Source organism: Pristis pectinata, chromosome 3 (genome assembly GCF_009764475.1).
Source record: "Pristis pectinata isolate sPriPec2 chromosome 3, sPriPec2.1.pri, whole genome shotgun sequence".
NCBI lineage: Eukaryota > Metazoa > Chordata > Chondrichthyes > Rhinopristiformes > Pristidae > Pristis > Pristis pectinata.
Window position 1 is genome coordinate 17,422,696 of NC_067407.1, and position 17,598 is coordinate 17,440,293.

General features: G+C 38.0%; 1 protein-coding gene across 8 annotated transcripts in view; it reads right to left on the reverse strand.

Annotated features, from left to right (window-relative positions):
* LOC127568515 (dihydropyrimidine dehydrogenase [NADP(+)]-like) overlaps nucleotides 1-17,598 on the reverse strand; it is a 581,379-nt gene that overhangs the window by 135,746 nt on the left and 428,035 nt on the right. For all 8 annotated transcript variants that reach the window (XM_052012359.1, XM_052012358.1, XM_052012364.1 and 5 more), the window contains one exon: nucleotides 934-1,002. In XM_052012359.1, the coding sequence (XP_051868319.1) occupies nucleotides 934-1,002 (69 nt within the window). The remainder of the gene's footprint in view (nucleotides 1-933; nucleotides 1,003-17,598) is intronic.

A 17,598-nucleotide genomic window follows, 5' to 3' on the forward strand; every position in this document is an offset into this window, starting at 1 on the left:
CCTGGACTAATAATTCAAAGACATGAGTTCAAATCCCATGATGGGAATTTAAATTCAGCTAATTAAATCAATCTGGTCTTAAAGGCTGGTTTCAATACCAGTGACCATGTAACTATCAAATTTTTATAAAATCTTAATGGTTCACTGATGTCCTTTAGAGAATGGCTATTGGGCAGAAGGAGGCCATTCAGCCTGTTGAACCTGTACTGGTTCTATGTAAGAGCATATTTATAAATCTGTCATTGTTATTTATGACTTCTTCCTTAACTCGTAAATGATATTCATGTCAGCGATGCCCATGAACAAATTTTAAAAATTCTTTGAATTGCTGGACCATTATCTATCCAAAAGTTGGATAATTTAAATTCAGTTCACAGTAAAAATGGAATTAAAATCTGTTGCAATTTAAGGATTATAGATGGCTGTTAACACTTTACTATAATCTTCTTAAGGAAATGAAGCCAACCTTCCTTACCTGGCCTGAATACTTATAACTGTAGTCACACACCAATGTGGTTGACCCTCTTAAATGTCTTCTAAAGTTGTCTAGCAACCAGCTCACTTGTACCAAATTACTACAAAAAAAATGCCACACAAAAAATGTCTTTCAAGAAAAAGTCCTGCCACATTTAAAGTTAACTGTGTATGAGTAATGCCAGTCTTGCCAATACTACCCATATCCTGAAACTGAATTAATTGTCTGTCCCATCCTATCCATCAACAACAGTAGCTTAAATAAAAATTCATTCAATTTGATGAATCATTAGAATAAAATGAAACTGCAAATACAAGTGCATCTCACTGCTAAACTTTGAATGTCGTAATTCTATGTACAATTAATATAATGCCCCTAAACAAAACACAATGCAAAACTTAATAATATTTGAAATCATTTCTGTGGTGATATAGAAAACACAGAAACAAAAGATCTACCTCTGCCATTTTTGCAAGCTCTGTCCAATCGTTCTTGTTGTACGTGCACATGAGGCTGGCGATGATGATCTATTAGGAAATAAATGATACAGCAGAATTTTAAAAATAACATCCAAGAAAAAGATTACTTTATAACAGATTTATTATGTATCTGTGTAGATCTTTACAGGATGCTTTTAATGAATAAATGAATATTTCAGTATGAACATGGGCTTTATGACATTAAATATGCTTTTAATGCTGAAGAATATCCTGCAAATAACATTATTGAAGCCACATTAAAAACAAAATTATGCATTATGCTGACATACAGTCTAAAAATTGATCTATCGTTGCCCAGGGCACATGTGTGTACACTATTATATTATGTACAAACACATCTCTTGCAACAAATACAAGACATTTCTATAATGCAAAATCTTTTACAAAACAAAGCTAGATATCTCACATTATTTCTACTTACTGCAGGTAACAGGCTAATTGTTCAGTTGCAAATGTCTAATTTTCAAATATTGGGTAAACTGAAATCATCATCTTTGCAGCCCATCATTGTTGCCATCTTCTCCCCTGCAGCTGCCAGAAGCTGAATTAAATAGTTCATAAACCTGATGCCACCTTTGGCTATGAGTTGAATTCTGGACCTCATATCTGTGCCATCAATAAGACTACATACTTCCACCTCTAGCAAGTTTGGCCGCCTCCACCCTTGTTATCTTACCTGCAGATGAAAGTCTCATCTACGCCCTTCCTTACCTCAAAACTCAATCAGTCTACACAACATAAACCTATGGTCACCCAAAACCACTGCCTGTGTCCCAAGTTGTATCAAGTCCCATTCACCCAGCACTACTATGTGGTTGTTGACCTACATAGGCTTCCAGTTAAATAACACCTCAGTTTTGAATTTCTCATCCTTATTTTCAAATCCTTTCAATCTCTTCCATCTCTTTAACCTTTCAAGATATTCAGGTGTTCCCAATCCTGGCATCTTGATCATAACTAAATTTAATTGTTCCACTATGAATGGCTGTATATTTAGCTGCCAAGATCCTAAGCACTGGAATTTCTTCTCCAGTCTCATTATCTATGCAAATCACAAAAAAACTCAGATATTGAATATCTGAAATAAAAGCAGAAATACTCATCATGTCAGGGAACAAGTGCGGAGACAGAAACAGAATTAGCGTTTCATGTCGATGAACCTTCATCTGAAATTTCATCCGAATTGGGTATGACAGGGAATGGGTAGAAGGGAGAAATAAATTAGCTACGCTTTATGTACTCTTTAATATTTATTTCTTTGACTAAACTTTTGTACACCTTCCCTAATATCTCCTTACATGACTTGATGTCAGTATATTGTTTGGGTTGTTTTTGTAGTTATAAGCACATGAATTTAATACAGTTTTGAAGAAGTATGATATCCACTTTAATAATATACGGCTGACAGTCAGACAGGTTTGTGAAATTGATATTATTGCCACTTATGGTTAAAGACCATAATTACTTTACAGGATCTCTTCATGGGGAAAGTAGTGCATAACTAATTAAAACCAGCATATATATTTTTGACACTAAGATAAATGCTATCTCTAAAAATTCCAGTACACACAGTTAAATTATTAAGTGTGCAATCGTGGCCAATCTATTATTTACTATTGTGTGAGAAGAAAAGTTCTCTTCATTATCATACAATTACAATTTATAGAAATGCTAATTTACTTCAGTATTTTATCTGATAATGACACTTGCCTGAGGATTTTTTCAGCTGTTTTTTTATGGAACAGTGAAGAGGAGGGTATGCAAAGTGGTTGCTATGGGTACATCAGGCAATCTGCCCAGTCAGAGATCCTGTGGAGTAGTTTTTTGGATGATTATCCATGGAAGTGGTCACCCAGCATTAAAAGGTGAGATGTTGAAGGGTTATGACCTGAGAGATAGAACTAATTTAATTGTAGATGGGGTTTGGTCTTCCCCAGAGAAATCTGGGGATGGACCCATGGAGATCTTGGCACTGCTGACTCAAGGCATGAACAAATAAGGAAGGAATGAGATAAGGAACTTTTTGGGCTGATGCTCTTCATGAAAGAGAACTAGGGAAGGGCAATTTTTTTTGTGCACAGTGTTACTAACACTTAAAGGCAATTTTCAGCTACACATGATTTATGATTCTCATGTGCTCTGTGCATCACTACCTGAGTCAACTGCCTTCTGCCCAAGAAGACAACGATCAGCAATGCAGGAGGCAATGGTTCCAAACCATCTGAGGAAATGGGGCGGTAGTTCTTATTTAGAAGATGACCACATCCCTGTTCAGATGGTAGAATGACTTCCACCTGCCCTGGGGTCTGCTTCTGGGTGACTAGAGCAGCCTAACTCCAGGGATATGTGCAAGTGCAAACTGGGCTCTTTTTGACACACAGGAACTTAATTGCTATTGTAGGATTGTGCTGGGGCAGGAATACATCATGTGCAGACTACATGGTATCTCTTGTCAGTCCATCAGTAGGAAAGCACAATGAATAGGTTTATAGTTATTTCTGTGTAGTCGGTAGCCTAGAAACATAGGAACGGGACACTCAGTCCCCAGAGCAAGTCCCCTAATTCAACATAATCATATCTGCTCTGTGGTGTAATTCCATATACCTACCTTTTATCCCAAATCTCCAATACTTTTCTTTGACAAAAGCCTACCAATCTCAGATTTAAACTTAAGAATTGTCACATACAGAAAAGAGTTACCATCTTATGCGAGATTCCTAATTTCAGTCCTGGACAGCTTATATTTTAGACTATGTCTCCTCATCCTAGATTCAGTAACCAGTGGTTATAATTTCTTTGCATCTACCCTATAACTTCTCTCCATCTGCCCTGGTATGTCCCTTAAATATCTTGAAAAGTTAACCTTTAAATTACAGGGAATGCACCATGGTGTCTGTAACATCATCTAGTAACTTATCCTTTGGGGGTCCAAATCTCATTCTAGTAAGTGTCAATTTTACTCCTTCCAAGGCTAATATATCACTAAAAGGGTGTGGTGTCCAAAATTGCACACAATGTGAGTGGTACTTATAACAGCATGGCTTTGAAATTAGTAATGTATATTTGGCAGTGGTTCAAGACTATAATTCTTATTCTTAATCTTTAAGATACAAAATATTTATAGGAGAATAGAGACATGGCAGAATATTGTAGTGGCCACAACAATTAGACTTCCCCAATGTACTTGTTTATTCTCAATGGCGCATTGGCACTATTCTAATCCTCAGAATGGACACAGCCTCCTGCTATTGGCCAGCAGTGCGGAAGGCAAAGTTTAAACCTAGCAAAACCAAATGCTCACTTCTTTTGGGTTCCAATTCTGCCAAGCATCTATCTCGCTCTAAGTATTCTATCCTTAAAAAACATGAATGAAAATTGTAGCCTCTAGTATCAGTAAATATAAAGCACCAATCTCAGTCCCTATTATTTATCTGAATAGCATTCAGTTGTACAGATTTCTAATTCTATCTCTTATTCAGAACTCAGCTACATAGCAAGCTCAGGTGTAAAACTATTTTCTGTATGCTTTTCTCTAAATGTGTAAGACTAGCTGTATATTTTTATGTATTTGTTAAATGCACTTCCGATATGCAAAGGATCAAACTTGCATCTCTTCGAGGTGTTCCAAAGTGCAATGAAGTACTTCTGAAAAGTGGTCCCGATTGGAATGCAAGAAACGCATTGGTTAATTTCTGCACAAACTGCTCCCACAGACAACAGACCCTTTTTTTAGTGATGTTGGTTGAAGGTTAAATTTGATAGATGGCTATTTTATGTCCATCTGTGAGGGAAGCAGGAATCTTGATTCAATGTCCCTTCCACAACTTGGTATCACTGAGAATGCATCATTTCCTTGGTACTGTTCAAGTGCCAGCCTGGAATATGGGTTCAAATCTCTGGAGCAGAACTTGAAAGGACAAACCAGTGACACAGAGGTAAGATCATTGAGCCACTGTTATAACTTAGTTTACGGTCATTATTTTGCCTTCAATTCCTCTTTCCAAAAAGACCTGGAAAGCATTGTTGTGGTAAATATGCCCTATGGATATAGCACAGTGCAATGATTAACATGGAAATTAGTCTTTGGTCAACAGCACCAAGCTATTGAATATCAGGAGTATAATGGTGGTAGATACTGCCATGCTCTTTGGAACCAGAAGCAAACACAGAATTCCTATCCCATTGCGAATAATATGGTAAACAAACCTTCTGATTTCAATTGTTTTTTGATGACACAATCCGCTTGCTCACATCCCAAGGATGTGTTAATTAATTACATCCATTCCCTTCAAATCAATGTGCCAATAAGTTTACACTTTTATGGGGGGTGTGGGGATTGCACTAAATTACACACTGCATCCATTTCATATTGAACTATAAGTCACCATCCCGACAGCAAAGCGTCCTGTATTCTAAAATGATTACTGCCCTTGAAGCTGACATGGTAACTCTAACAAGTGTCTACTCAGCAGTTTCCCAAAACGGTAAAGACTGCTGGTACTTTTGACATTCTCTAAGTTGCAAACTAAGACATTAAGTTAGAACTGTATTTGAAGAGTCGATATTCTTGAGTTCACAAGAAGCAAAAATGGTGTATGTCCAAGTTCGAATTGTTATAAAATTGGAGTGATAGGTTAACACAGAAACAGATAACCAAGAGTTAAAATATCACTGGCCTCTGAAATTCCCCACTTTCCTGCTCAATCGAAACCATTAATTCTGCAATCCAGAAATAAATATGCCAAACAAAGCTTCAAATGTATGAGAGAGGCAATTCTGTTTCAGTGATGCAACTCATTTGTTCACTTCCTAACCACTGTAAATAAATCTGTGTAGTTTGAGGGTAAAATATCATGTGTGTACAGGAAAACTATCCCATCCCACTAACCTTTAGATAGTATTGGGGAGCATCTGAAATCAGAATGGAGTTGTTTTTCAGGCTACTCCACCTGAAACTCACTGCTGACTGACCTGTTGTTGAATCTCCACTTCTCGGATTATTCCAGAGCATGTGCTGGGAATTCCACTTCTGTAGTAATTGAAATAAACAGTCTGCCTCAGCAAAATTACTAACATATTGTACTGCATTCAGCATCTTGAAATCTTCTTGTATTTGGTTGGAGCAATGTTTATGACTTGAGTTCAATGTTCGTAAGCCACTGTCTGGATTTTTTGAAAAGGAAGTTCATCTCCATCAAATTTGTATTGAGAGCAGAATGTGATTATGCAGTCTACTGTTTGATTAGGGTTATCCATTTCACAGACTTGCTTTTTTACAAGCTCTTCAGCCTTATAGTCATAACTTTGAATACTAAACATATTGCTGTGAAGTTCATTTAACACTTAACTATGGCAGTGCTTTATTGATCTTGTTGAAATTCAGGATAAAATGTTGTTGTTAGAAATCAATATAAGTCATGTATCTGCTAGCTCACCTAAGCGCTGGTTAAATATAGCTGGCAGTGATTATCAAAGCAGTGTTAATATAGCAAATTCATTGTAGGTTTAATTTTATAGGAAACTCTGATAATTAATTCCACTGCCCCACTCAGTGTGGTTGACAGTACAGGACCCAGGAAATTTTGGCGTGGTAGAAGGAATGGTGTGAGTTACACTATAATATCTTGGAAATTCTGTACTGCATTACTCTTTGTATAACTCCTTCCTTCAAATAAAACTTTTTGTTTAAATAACATGAAAATAAAGCAAGCGCACAACCATAGTCCTTGAAGCAGAAATCATTTAATTCCCCTTTTCAAACAGCCATGGAAAGACTGAGTGATTCATGGTAAAGGAAATGTGATTGGAGTCAAAAGAAATTGATATTAACCTGTTAGGATTTCATAGTTCATATCAATAACACAGATAGGTTGAACAACTGGGCTCTGTGACTGACATAGGTCAAAGAAGTATAGTTTGAGGTCCGATTTCAGTTTCAAAGCAATATATTACTCTAGGTGAGGGAAGGTCATTGCTGGCTAGAAACCTCAGCTTGTGAAGATTTTACAAAGTACACATACTACCATTATTTTCCACAATACGATTGGCTGATGTTGGATCAGCAATTATTTCCTTGTAGGAAGGATTTTCAGAAAACAGAAGAACAAAGCCTCACTGGTGTGTTTTTAACTGGTTTTAAGAATTTAAATGTGAAAATACCAATCTGTTGCCAGCCATAAACAGATTCCGCAGCATTAACTATAAGATGCACAAATTAAACCTTCCACTATCTGAAGGTGGTCAACTGTGGAAAGATTTGCCTCATACACCGACATTGTGCATAAACAAAAGTTTTCCAATTTCTTACTGAAATTTTTGACAGTTTGTTAAATGTCAAGGTTTATTTCTGTATAGAAGAGAAGACAACCACCAACAGTTGCAAACAACTCAAGGGACTGGTGTATTGTTGCAAGGGAACTTCATAAATATTTGAAGTTTTAGGAACCTCAGAAGTGGAGGTAACGCATCAATGATCCAGATTGAAAACTCATGCCAAAAAAAACCTGGAAAGTGCTAACAACTCATTTTGAAAAATTCATGACTAAACCCAAGAGAGGGAAAAATTATTGAGCTGGGAAGAACTTACTGTATACTGTTTCTGTCATTATCTGTACATAGTGCAAAATACACATTTCAGAACATGTGTAAATGTTTCAGCTTTCAGTTATACCCTAAGTGCATTCAGTAAATCTTATTTGAAGGTCCACATTTCTGCACATATTTTATTTTCTTATTTTCTTCCCTTGTTTTACTTTTCCATTAAATTAACACAAACTTAAATTAGAGGAGGAATGCATGTCCCAGGTTTGAGCCATACTAACTGAAGCACATATTTTGGAAACTACAGTCATGGGTTGGATTAAATAGTATTTAAATTACTGGACTAGTTTCCAGAGATGTGAACTATTAATCTGGAGACATGAGTTTGAATCCTAACAAATCAGCTGGGGTATTTATATTCAAATTAATTAAAACTTGAATGAAAAGTTAGTTTAAGCAATGAGAGTTGGATTTAAAAAAAACTCCGGCTCATTGATCTCCTTGAAAGATGGAAGTTTGCTCAGCTAGTCTGGTTTATATATGATCCCAGACCCATAGCAATGGGGTTGTCCCTGAAATGGTTTACCAAGTTCAGAGAGAATTTAGGATAGCCTTAGCATTTCTGGAAATGAAAAAAAAGTAGATAAAGAACTGGAACTGAAGGAGGCTTATCAGAAGCAAACATTCAGAAGCTAGTTCTTAGCTTGTAGATCAATCATACTTCCATCTTCAAGATCAGAATAAGAGCAAGCTGCTGTGTTTATGAAGATGCAAGTTTCAAACTGTATGAAAATCAGTAATGCTAATAGTGGCTTAAAAGTAGGGGATGCAAGGAGCAAAGATATGTCATATTGCCCAGAAAATGCGGGATATGCTCAATAGGTCAGATAACACCTGTCAAAGAAGAAGCATGGTTAATATTTCAGGTCAATGACCCTCCATCAGAACCTGACCTATTGCATGTTTCTAGCATTTTCTGTTTTTATTTCAGATTTGCAACATCTGCAGATTTTTGAGGTTCAATATTTTATAAGTCAGCATGGTGCAGAATCCTCGATAAGGCCATTTCTACTTTATAGAAAAGACAAATCGATCAATGCTTATGCCATCTTTTCTACTAATGCTAGTGGCAGGGATACTAACATTAATGTCAGTGACTACATATATCTGTGGTTCCAAATCTAGTGGTCAGAGTATCTGTGAAATACAACAATCATTTGAAATATTTGAAAAGCTTTACATAAATTATGAAAATTATTATTTTATGTTTAATTCCCATGATTGACATACTTAATTATTCCTATTTATCCTAAACATATCTTCTCCAGCTCTGCTTCCATGAAGGAAGTATTTTCCACAGAGGTAGATCTAAGTCTCTCCAATTCTTCGGCTCCTTCAGCTGAGTGGTGGACATTTCCACCTCCCTATTAGTTTCTGCCATATCCCACCATGGAGCCTTGTAGCAATGCAATGTGCTATTTCCGTAGTCAATATACTCTGAGTCAAAATTTCAAAATATCATTCTTGAAATACTTTGGCTCTAAAGGTATAACTACATACACAAAAAATTCTTTATAAATATTAATGTCTCATATCATTCGACTGTTATTTCATTACTGTGCAAATTGCAGCAATAATCTAGAAAGACTACAAACAGCACTGGGCATGCATTTTGATTATTTTCTCACTTAACCCTCCCTGTGAAAACAAACAGCCTATTAAACACAGTAACACATTAAAGGACCAAAGAGGTGCTTTTAAAAAGCCTAAAGAACATGCACTTTCCTGCATTAAAAGATAAGAAAATGCATTTAAAGTGTTTATGCTGTGTGTGTTCACATGTGTTTGAACTAGACAAAGGAAACAAAGAAATGCATGCAATTTCAGATGGTACCATTGAACACCATTTTCCATTGCCAGTATGTCAAACCAGTAAAACAATACTGTATATGTTACTCCCACTCACCTCTCTGCTCCCCCAACCCCCCAGCAACTCCTTTCAGCAGAATGGAAAATACCATTATTGAGAGAGTTAACAGCTGTAAATTCTGTTATGCCTCTGAAAAGCATAGGAATTATCTTGTTATCAATTTAATAACAGAAGCATGAAGTAAGTGATGCCATCCACCGACACCAGTAACGTTAGGTCTCTTTGGGAATTCTCTTGTGCAGAAACTGTCAATCTAGGCAGATATGAACATATTAAACATTAAGGACAATGTACTTCAGCCCATAAATCTATTCTTTCTGTGCCAGTGTAATAAGTAGATTCAATGAAATGATAAAGACAATCAATGCAGAATGGCTGACAGCCATGACCTATAAGACTTCCTATTATAAGATTTTCTTTTTATGAATAATTTTGAGAAGTATTAATCCCTGACCTTCAATTCTGTATGGTTTGCATTCAAAAAAAGGTTGGGAATCTTTTGTGTGCACTTCCAAGGATAATATAGATTAGATAGAAGAAATGCACATGATTACTGCAAATTAACACTTTTAAATCTGCAGTATGTGACAAAAAAATTATGTGTTTAACAAAACCTAGATTCTTGGTTAGATCAAGTTTAATAAACTGAAGATAAGCCGTGAGTACTTCAAACATTAACCGGTCAGTGAAGGTGACAGAGTTTCTGGACTAATTAGATTTGCTATGTCAAAGATGCAAATAGTCCTCATTCTCTCATTTTGCCTTCACATCAACATCAAATATCAGCCATATAATTTTATTCAAACATTGCATTAAGCTATCTGGGAAATAAGTCATGTAGTCAACAACGTCCATGCTCAGAAGCATTTGGAGATTTTGTACTGGAACACATCAGCTAACAAACTTTTATTTGCATTAACGCCAATCAATTATATTCATGAATATAAGATGCACCCACATATTTACTGTTAGCATTTATTCAAGCAGAATAATTCTATAAATCATTGCAATGAACTACATTACAGAAGAAATATAGTGTTCTTCTTCGTAAAGTACTTCACAGTTGTTTGCTAAACAAAAGTGCCTGTTCCATGCACTGACAAATAGAAACAGACTCCTGTGGTGAAGTTATGTTGAAAATTGTGAGTAGCTTAGTTGAAAACAATTAAGCAAGTGATCATGCATAATATTGCATAGCAAGAAACAAGTCAAAATTCAAATCATCTTTATTGTTAAAAAGCAGGTAGCTATATTTTGTTGGTGTCATTACAGAAGAAGTTGCATCGGCAATGATGAAGGGAAAGAAATAAAACGAGTAGCTCATAAAGAAAATTAATGAAACTATACACGTGTCGAGACTAAAGCTGCTGCTGAAAATGCACTCCTGGGACAAAACAGAAGACTGAATGTCATGTTTTTGTTTTATGTATTTAAACCAGGCTGCTACAGAAAGTGGCTAATGTGGCTGTTTGAAAACCAGGAACTTCAATAATTTTTTGTTTCACATACATTTTATTTGATGGTTATGCACTCAAACATTTTCAACCAGAAGGGAAAGAAAATTAACAACTGAATTGTTTTTGATTTTGGACTTTGGGGATTCTTTCATTGACTGAAGAATTAAAAAATCGTTCTCCAACTTCACTTTCAACCAACTGCAGAGAGTCCCTTTGGTCCTTATAACCATAACTCTTTAGCATCTTTAATAAAATAAATCAAATCTACTAATTCAATGTGGCAGCAATCACCTCTAACTAAAAGGACAATTACAGGTATCAAGTGACTTACACTTCTGAACTTGATGCACACTGATAACCTTTTAGATGAAAATAACTGGATTATACTGGGTGGGGCTCAAAAGAGGAGGAGACCACAGCATTTTTTTTAGATTATGAAAAGGTACAATGTCGAGAAAATGTTGATCTCCTAGCAAATGGAAACAAAGAGCTATAATTGAAGATAGTCATAAATTCAGAAGGAAATTTAATAAAACTTTCTTTACCTAGAGAGTAGTGCAGGATAGAAATCATCAGTACAACATACATGCATTTAAGGGGAGACTAGATAAATGTGGGGAAGAAATAATGGGAAGGTTATGTGATGGTATCAGAGGAAGAGGGGTGCAGGATGGACCATGCAGTGGGGTATAAATGCTGACAGCAGCTGGACATAATAGCTTGCTGAATGGTCTACCTTCTGGGTAATTTTGCATTAAAAAAATGCATCGTTTCATTTATTGTATTTGGTGAAGATATTAAACTCACAAAATTCTCACCTGCTATCACCGGGTCAATGGTTCATTGGGTACCAAGTCAAGATCATCAATCTCTAAGTACTTAGAACATAGAACATTACAGTGCAGTACAGGCCTTTCGGCCCATGATGTTGTACCAACATTTTATCCTGCTCTAAGATCTATCTAACCCATCCCTCCCACATAGCCCTCCATTTTTCTGTTATTCATGTGCCTATCTAAGAGTCTCTAATGTATCTGTCTCCACCATCTCTGCTGACAGTGAGTTCCATGCACCCACCATTCGCTGTGTAAAAAACTTACCTCTGACATCCCCCCATACCCTTCTCCAATCACCTTAAAATTATGTCCCCTCATGTTAGCCATTTTTGCCCTGGGATAAAGTCTCTGACTGTCCACTCAATCTATGCCTCTTAGGATTTTGTACACCTCTATCAAGTCACCTCTCATCCTCCTTCGCTCCAAAGAGAAAAGGCCCGAGCTTGCTCAACCCATCCTCATAAGACATGCTCTCCAATCCAGGCAGCATCCTGGTAAATCTCCTCTGAACCCTCTCTAAAGCTTCCACATCCTTCCTATAATGGGGTGACAAGAACTGAACACAATACTCCAAGTGTGGTCTAACCAGAGTTTTATAGAGTTGCAACATTACCTCGCGGCTCTTAAACTCAATACCCTGACTAATGAAGGCCAACACACCATACGTCTTCTTAACAATCCTATCAACCTGTGCAGCAACCTTGAGGGATCTATGGATGTGGACCCCAAGGTCCCTCTGTTCCTCCACACAGCTAAGAGTTCTGACATTAACCTTGTATTCTGCCTTCAAATTCGATCTTCCAAAGTGTATCACTTTTCACTTTTCTGGGTTGAACTCCATCTGCCACTTCTCAGCCCAGCTCTGCATCCTATCAATGTCCTGTTGTAACCTACTTCTGCAACCTTCTGCACTTTCCACAACACCACCAACCTTCGTGTCAACTGTAATTCCAGTTGGAAATACTCTTTCTGAAGGAAAATAGGAACTATATTATATAACAGCTAAGAACTCACCTTTTGAGTTAGAAATAATCTTTCCCAGGCACATACAGGCAGCAGTTTTTTTTTCTTGGTAAATATGTAGCTGTTGTTTTAAGGGCTCATCTTACAAACAAAGTACAAAAGTCAAGTGCTCTTCCTCTTCCAGTGAAAACGTGAAACATATACTAATAATCAGAGGGATGAACTAACAATCCAGAGACACGAGTTAAAATGTGGAATTTAAATTCAATTAATAATTTGGAATTAAAGCAAAAAAACAGCTGGCCTTTGGCAAAGAGACTACTAGATTGGTGTAAAGATCCAACTGGTTCACGAATGTCCATCAGGGGAGGAAATCTACTGTTTTTACCTAGTCTGGTCTATAAATGAATCCAGACAAATCAATGTGATGGACTCTTAAACACCCTCTGAAATGGTTTAATACACAACTCAATGATGTATGTTCACTGCAGCACAGATACACTGTCACACATTGTTCCTGGCTGCAATTCACATAGGAGAATTACTCCCTGTACAGTTGAGCAAGGTATGGGCTCTGCCTTAGAGCTTCTTTGTTCTCCCTCCTTCCTCTTCCAGTGGTGTGCCCTGCTCTGTGTGCCCTCTACTCCTTCTCCCAGTCATACAGTATTCTAAAGGATTGCTTGCCATGGCTGGGAGGAACAGGTTCACATGGAAGGACTAAAATCAAACAAAGCCTTTTAGCACTTGCTACATCTCTCTCTATGCTCCTTAGCAAGTTCAAACAACTGATGAAAGCAGAAAGTTACAGAACTGCAGCAAAATGGAGGCAAAAGAGATTGCAGATGCTGGAATCTGGAGCAACACTCAAAGTGCTGGAGGAAATCGGAGTCCAGAAGAAGAGTCTTGCCCCAAAACGTCGACTGTTCATTTCCCTCCATAGATGCTGCCTGACCCGCTGAGTTCCTCTAGCGCTTTGAGTGTTGTTGCAGAGTTGCAGCGAAAGCCAGCAGAACTGAGTTAGCAACTAATCTGAAAACAATGGATGCTCCTTTTAGATAATACTGACTACTGTACATGTGTTCAGTTGATTAGGATTAAGAGTGGGTATTAGCTGGCTCAGTAAGTTTCACAATGGCAGGACCAACATCAAATTATATGATAACTGACATGAGAGCTTCCTCCTTAGCATACATTTCATGTATTGTTGTTCATTAAGGGCATGGGTGTTATACACTTAGTGCCCTCCATAAGCTCCGACAAGGGTTCGATTCAGATTCTCAGTGTGTGTTCTGGACACTTAGATCGCGTTTGAATGCCATTTTAGACCAGAGACTGCACCCAGACTATCTAAAATTGACTCATGCAGAACAGTTTAAAATTGAGGTAATCACCTATTAGCCTCTACCTGGTGACCCCTCAGTCTCCTCTGCTCCAGGGAAAACAAACTCAGTCTGTTCAGTTTCTCTTATACCATAATGCTCCAATCCAGGCAACATCCTGGTGAATCTCCTTTGCACCCATTCCAGCACAATTACATGCTTCCTCCTGCGTGATGACCAGAACTGCACACAATACTTCAGGTATGGTCTAACCAATGTTCTATAAAGCTTCAACATGACATCCCAGCTCTTATATTCTATGCCACGGCCACTGAAGGCACGTATCCTGTATAGCTTCCCACACCTTATCCATTTGTGCTGCCACTTTCAGTGGTCTATTGACTTCTACCCCTAGGTCCCTCTGTTCATCAACACTCCTTAAGGCCCTGCTGCTTACTCTGTACATCCCACTCTTCTTTGCCACCCCAAAGTGCATCACCTCACAGTCCAAAGATTGGGAAATTGAAGTGGGATTGAGAAAGGAAAGTAAAACAAAGCTTATTTTAGTTTTCCTTTAGAAAATCAATTCTAGGGATTTTTTTTCTTCAGTATTGATTTTCTTTCTGAGCAGAATCCACCCTCTGAAAATTTATTTTTCCACGGTCTGGATTTGCCAGTAATTATTACTTATTACACCATTGAAAACTCACTTACTGCTGGGTGGAAAACATCAACCCTCACCTTCTCACTTACTAATGTGCACGATTCCAAGGTTCATGTTGTTGTGTTCATATCAGTCCAAAATTAAGGTAATCCCCTATTAAGATCAAAATCATGTACTTATTCAAAATTTCAAAAAAAGAATGTCTTATTGGCACTCTACCAATGTAGTGCCAGTTTTCAGCCCTTCGATCAGGTAGCTTCCAAGAGCATGAATTGGCAAGTGCAGGTCTGGTGCAGTTTTCAGACAGACTGCTCATGGTAAATGCAGTTGGGAGACGCTTGCAGAAGGAAAAAGAAACAAGTAAGGCAGGTTCAGTGAGAGAAGCATACTTATCAGCTTGAGAAGAATGAAGGAGCAAGTTATTTCTGGCACTCCTTGCATTTGACTGTCAGCCTGAGAATGGGGAAGGATTTGAAATGAAAGAGAATGGTTAAAAAAAATCACACATGCTTCTATTCATCCTCAGCCTCCATTCTCTTTCAGGGGGCACTCTCCGTTTCAGCAAAGAATGAACACTCCGCTATGTTCCCTGTTGGAGCAAGGCAATGGGGAATATTACACACCACTGCCACTGGTACTCAGATGACTGCCATCCTAACATTGCATTTGTTACTTTCCATTCCTTTGGAATTGTTCTCAGATCTGATGATTTGCTTTTTTTTTGTGATGGGATATTTTTTAAAGTCTATTGGTGGTGGTGGATGGAGGTAGGGGGTAGGAGAGGAGGGTTGCAAAGGGGAGGGGTTGCTTCCACTGTCTTTGCACCTACCTCCATTAAAACCTCATGATTTATTGGTCATGGCTGAACGACTGGTTTAATGCTTACAACGTTACGAACACATGTTTGGTTTTCAGTCCCATGTCTTTTGATCTAAAAACCATGTCCCTCCTCCATTGGTCATTAATGTATAATGTCACAGGAAAATCCTCAAATCAATTAAGAATTTCAACAAGGTACTTGAATAAACTGTTGTCTTAAGCAGAACAGGGTCACAGATTCAAAATGATGGGCAAAAGATACAAACAGGAGGTGAGGAAACTTTTTTTTATATGGAACGGTTATGATGTGCAGTTCATTGCCTGTAAGGGATTAGAAATAATCGGGCTATATGGACAGGGTGGTGGAGTGGGGCAGGCAGTTCGATCCATGCGATTTTCCTGGCCTGTCAATTGTTAGGCATGAGGTGCATCAGTAACATTTATAGATAAGTAGAGTGAGATTGTTCTGTGATGGCAGCACATACAGTACCTAGGGACAAATAGACCCAAAGATGTGCACCGTGAGTACATAATTAACATTTCTGTATGTCCACAGCAGATTCAGTTATGCAGCAAAACTGAATCTCCTTTAGACAGATACAAAGGTTGGTGGGTGTGAAGCTGTTATGCAAATGATGTTAGACTAATCAAAGGAGGCAGCTTTGCACTGCTTCAGCACAGCACCTGCTGTTGTGAAACAGCTGGTTAACTGGACTGGCTGCAAAACTTTATAATTCATTTTCAATTTCTTGATCATTAATGGAGAGACAGCTCTTCCATTGATTATTTACTGGCCTTATGAGTATTCAAGTGCTGATATGTTCTGTGGTCTGGGGACAGCAAATGATGTGGAGCTGGTAATGTAAACTGGATATATTGGTCCAGAAAGCAAGAGACCTCAAACTGTGGTGCAATGAAATCCTAGCACCCAAATGAACGACTGTCTAAGAGCAGGAGAAAGCTGAGAATTGTCAACCTACTTGTATTTATCTGTTAGCTACAAACCTACATTATACTGAAAAAGAGGGAAGAATATTAAAGTTGCCCACCAAATGTTGGGTGTGGACACAATTGTAATATCCTTTCCTGGTCTGTATTGGGGCTCTTCTGTAGCCCCGATATGCCCTTCGGTCTGTGGAGGAATCCAGTACAGGTACCATTGCCAGGTTCTTTGGACAAACTCTGAGTTCTGAGTTGATGATAAAGTGGGAATAATAGAAAGAAGTCCCAATTCAAGTACATCGCTTAGGACACCTCCTCCACCCTACTAGAAACTCCAGGGCAACAAGTACATCAAAATCTGCTGTCTATTCCACTCATCCTTTCCACAACATGTGGAAACTGGAAACGCGGGCACTGAGAGGAGGAAATTTTGGGAAGCAGCAGTAAAGAGTTGCTTCTGGCTTTTCTATTCAGATGTGGTTCCAAAACAACAATACTAGGGTATGTCAAAAATGTCCTTCAGCAAAGACCTAGGATCTCATATATAAACATTGGCACAAGGAACAAGCACATATCTTAAATTTTGAAAGAATATCTTGTGGAGAGGCAGAGCATACTTGAAAAAGGTAAAATAAAACTAATAAGATAAGATAAGATATCTTTATTAGTCAAATGTACATCAAAACACACAGTGAAATACATCTTTTTGCGTGGAGTGTTCTGGGGGCAGGCCGCAAGTGTCGCCACATTTTCCAGCACCAACATAGCATGCCCACAACTTCCTAACCTGTACATCTTTGGAATGTGAGAGGAAACCGGAGCACCCGGAGAAAACCTATGCAGACATGGGGAGAACGTACAAACTCCTTACAGACAGTGGCCGGATTTGAACCCGGGTCGCTGGTGCTGTAAAGTGTTATGCTAACCGCTACACTACCATGCCTGTTCTAATGCTAATGCTGGGAATGCAAAATTACCCTAGAACCCTTTACGAAGGAGAATTGAATCTGTTTCATCCAGGGCTGCATGGGGTTTTTGCAACTTACCTTACCTTTAGTATGGTTATGAATTATATTAGCTGCTTTATGAAATGACTTGGCTGCATTTTGAAAGTCTGTCATATATCCCTCACTCTTGGCCTTATATTACATGC